We start from the raw sequence: 3697 nt of genomic DNA on the forward strand, positions 1-3697 counted from the left end.
ACTCCGACGACCTGGTAGCACTCACACACAGACACGACCGTTATCATCCCACTACCCTACATACGCACACGACCGCCCAACATGCCCACCACACACTCGAAAACGACTCACCTGAACGCGTACGACGGTGTACCGCACGCCGCGATCAAGGCCGTCACCGTATAATTTGCAGGACGAGGGATTTATTTTCACGACGAGTCGTCAATGTTCTGTGCTTAAATGTCGTCCGCGGCGATAATACGCGACGGTCGATCGTCGTTGTACAAATGCGAGTCTTATAATGGCCACAGGGGGGGGGGGGGGTTAGGAAAGTAGTCGCGATTGTACCGTTATTATAATATACCTACAATTATTAAATTCTCTGAGCACACTTAACATATAACCGCATATATTACGTATAATGCAGAATGAAACCTCAACATACCCGCAGTCTTTACGTCGGTCGCTGAAATTTCGTCCGCTATTCGGAGGTGGTGTCTGCCAGGGGAGGTTTCGTTACAGATTATCGGGTGTGGGAAAACAAAAAAAATAAACGAGAAAGATTTACGCGTACGCGGGCCAAACGTGTAGCGCAAACGCCGAGGCGGCCGTCGTCGCCCCGTCAAGGGGCCCGTATAACCGACGCCACCGCTGGCGCACACAAGGGGCGGGCGAGACAGCGAGCAGCGAGCGAGCGTGCGCGCCGGTCCGGTATTAGAGGTCAGTATTGATCCCGGCGGCGCGCGGCCTGTGTGACTGCACACACAAAAGCGACCCGCGCGCGCCACCACCGCCGCCGCCGCCGCCGTCGTCGCACGGTTGTCGGTTTTCTTACGCGCGCGCGCGGCGGCGGGACGGCGCGCGATGGCTGGCGGTGGGCGGGCGACCGGAGGCTTATATACATGCAAGTTCCGGGGACAAGCAGCCGATCCGCGGCAGTCGCTCGTTACCCATCGACGGTGTCGCGCGCAGAATACACCGTGTGTGCGTGCGTGTGTGTGTGCGTGTGTGTGTGCGTGTGTGTGTGGCGTGTGTGTGATGTGTGTGTGTGTGTGCGAGTGTGTGACCGTCCGCCCGCTCGACGCCGGACACTATTTATGATAATAATATCGTAACTACATCGGCACGGTATCATATTTTGTACAGTACAGAGAAAAAAAATTTTTAAAATTTTACACACACACAAAATAACTTTGAAACACGCGTAATACGATAATATTATATTATAGTATAGTATTTCCCGTTACGTACACAATGCCTGTATAGTATATATACATATATTCACGGACGTGCATGTGCACGCGCGAACTTAAGTAATTTACAAGTCCGCCGAGGTGCTTGCTACAAAGAACATAGCAAGATATTATACGTCGACAACTGCAGCGGAAGTTTTTGTTTCGTCGCGAGTCACCGTCACCGGACCAGGCACGCACTGCAACAATCGGTCACTATACAGCGGCACAGGGCTCATTGGCACGCACGGCGCGCGTCAAGTCGCGCGGCCGGCCGCCGCCCGCGTCATCCCGTACCGTCTGCCTGTCACTGCTGATCAAGTCGCTGCAGTGACAACACCCGCATCACCGACAACACCGGGACCACCGACTGGCCATGGCCGCGAGGTAACAGCGCGCGCGCCGGCCGGATACCTCCCGTGTGGTACGCGGCGACGACGAGACGTTGGCCACACCGTGGTATTTGATGTTTCCGGATCGGACGGCCCCGGCGAGGTACAATGCTTCCGGAAAGGCAATGCTGCGCGCAGCTATGCCCGGTGCAGACGACGACGATGCCGCCGAAGACCGAGTGCCTGCAGGACCGCAAGTGGTGGTGCTTCCTGCTGTCCAGCGTGTTCACGTTTCTCGCCGGGCTGCTGATCGTGCTCCTATGGCGGTTCTTCGCGTTCCTGTTCACGCGCAAGCAGCCCGCCGAGCTCGCGGCGCCCGGTTGCCCGAACAGCGAGCCCAAGAAGGAGCCGAAGCGGCAGGGCAAACAGGAGTTCGAGGGAACGTTCATGACAGAGGCCAAAGACTGGGCGGGCGAACTGATATCCGGACAGACCACTACCGGGCGGATATTGGTGAGCGTCGTTACATAATAATAAATCATTTTATTATATCATTATCATCGTCATCATCATATAGTCATAGTTACAACAACATTAATAATATAATATTACGATGTCCCTTGTATAGTTACACACCTACAACCTAACCCATAAATGATATAGGTGTTCTATATACGTATATGTTAGTTTATTTCTAACTATAATAATATATAGGTAGATACTAATAGTAATACGATATCTGTATGATTGTCACGATGATATATATGGAAGATGTATATGACTTAGTATGACTTAGGTAGTAGGGCATAAGTACGACTAGGTACGATTTTTGAGTGGTTGTGCAAAGATGGCTTTTACAGTGGTTATCGTAGCGAGAAGTTGACCGCGCAAATCGTGTTCTGGAGGGAAAACCACGTGTCTCCAATACTTCTAAACGCAGATCGTGTAAATATGGACTTGCGTATATTATCACGGCGATGTCATCGCTATCGTTGTGATATTATTAATGTTACCAATGCAATAATTGCGTTGCTAGTATATTTGAATAAGGTTAATGTTATTATTTCACTCTGCCGTTCTCTCCTCAGCGCCGTCGCAATGAGCTTGAGGGACAGATATCAAATGGATAAATATTATAATATTAATTATTAATTTATCGATGAAAACATCAATGTACTAAAATATAATATTGCGTTGCCGAGTATGGTTTGCGTGTAAAACGTTTTACATAATATTATAGTAGTGCCAGGTTATCAAAATCTCGAGGGATGCAATTACAGTCCATTCTATGTTCTATGTTGACATATTATTGTAAATCATAAGTCATTGAAGAGGTTAGAATGCAAAAACTATAAAAGAGCGTATACAAAATATTATATAATGCTCATAATCAACCTCGATTTCGCCGTGGTCATAATACGCCACCCCCCCCCCCCCCCCCCCCCCCCGCCTCCAGACATTCAGCAGACAACTCTCGACCGACAACGCTGGTACAGATTATGAGCTGAACATATTATATTGGTCCGCTCGCACTCGAGAAAACTGAATTTTCTATCGACCCTTGCGTAGACAACGAGGTGCGCCCAAGAAGGTTTCAACATGTCCATTAATTCGTATATAATACACAATCATTTACAACCCTTAACCCACCCCGTGTCCACATACAATCCGTTTTTTAACGTCCGTGACCCGTAACACGGTCCCGTCCACCGATTTGGATACGAAAAGGGCCTATTATCGCGACTCGGGAAAAATGGCGTACTACGACGGGGCAAGGGTTTTTAGTCGAATAAAACTCGCGGTGACGGTCTGTACCACGCGACGGTAATAATAATTGTGACAGAACGGTGTCTCGTACGTATCGCGAACGCAATGCGTACAATTTATAATAAAACGCGATTAAACAATTGCTATAATATAATATTATTATAATACACCGTTCGTCACGAGTACACAAAGTATTGTGTGTGTGTGTGTGTGTGTGTGTTATGATGAAATTATACAAGAGGTACAATTATTATTATTATTTAGTGATGTATTATGACGTACGGTGCCGACAAAATATGTATTATTATTGCTATTAAATATAATATTATTATATTGTGTTATGTATATATTTTATTTTTTTTTTTTGACGAGACAACCATAATAATA

The 3697-nt window shown here is 47.7% G+C and overlaps 1 protein-coding gene across 3 annotated transcripts in view; it reads left to right on the plus strand.

The window, feature by feature from the left end:
- Positions 1 to 779: 779 nt before the first annotated feature.
- Positions 780 to 3697, plus strand: part of LOC100169520 (calcium-activated potassium channel slowpoke) — a 74712-nt gene continuing 71794 nt past the window's right edge. The window contains exon 1 of one of the 3 annotated variants that reach the window (XM_029489750.1): positions 780 to 2056. In XM_029489750.1, coding sequence (XP_029345610.1) covers positions 1712 to 2056 — 345 coding nt within the window. In that variant the 5' untranslated portion in view covers positions 780 to 1711. The remainder of the gene's footprint in view (positions 2057 to 3697) is intronic. The other 2 variants (XM_029489748.1, XM_029489749.1) reach the window with 2 other exon arrangements.

This window comes from Acyrthosiphon pisum, chromosome A2, assembly GCF_005508785.2.
Source record: "Acyrthosiphon pisum isolate AL4f chromosome A2, pea_aphid_22Mar2018_4r6ur, whole genome shotgun sequence".
Lineage (NCBI taxonomy): Eukaryota > Metazoa > Arthropoda > Insecta > Hemiptera > Aphididae > Acyrthosiphon > Acyrthosiphon pisum.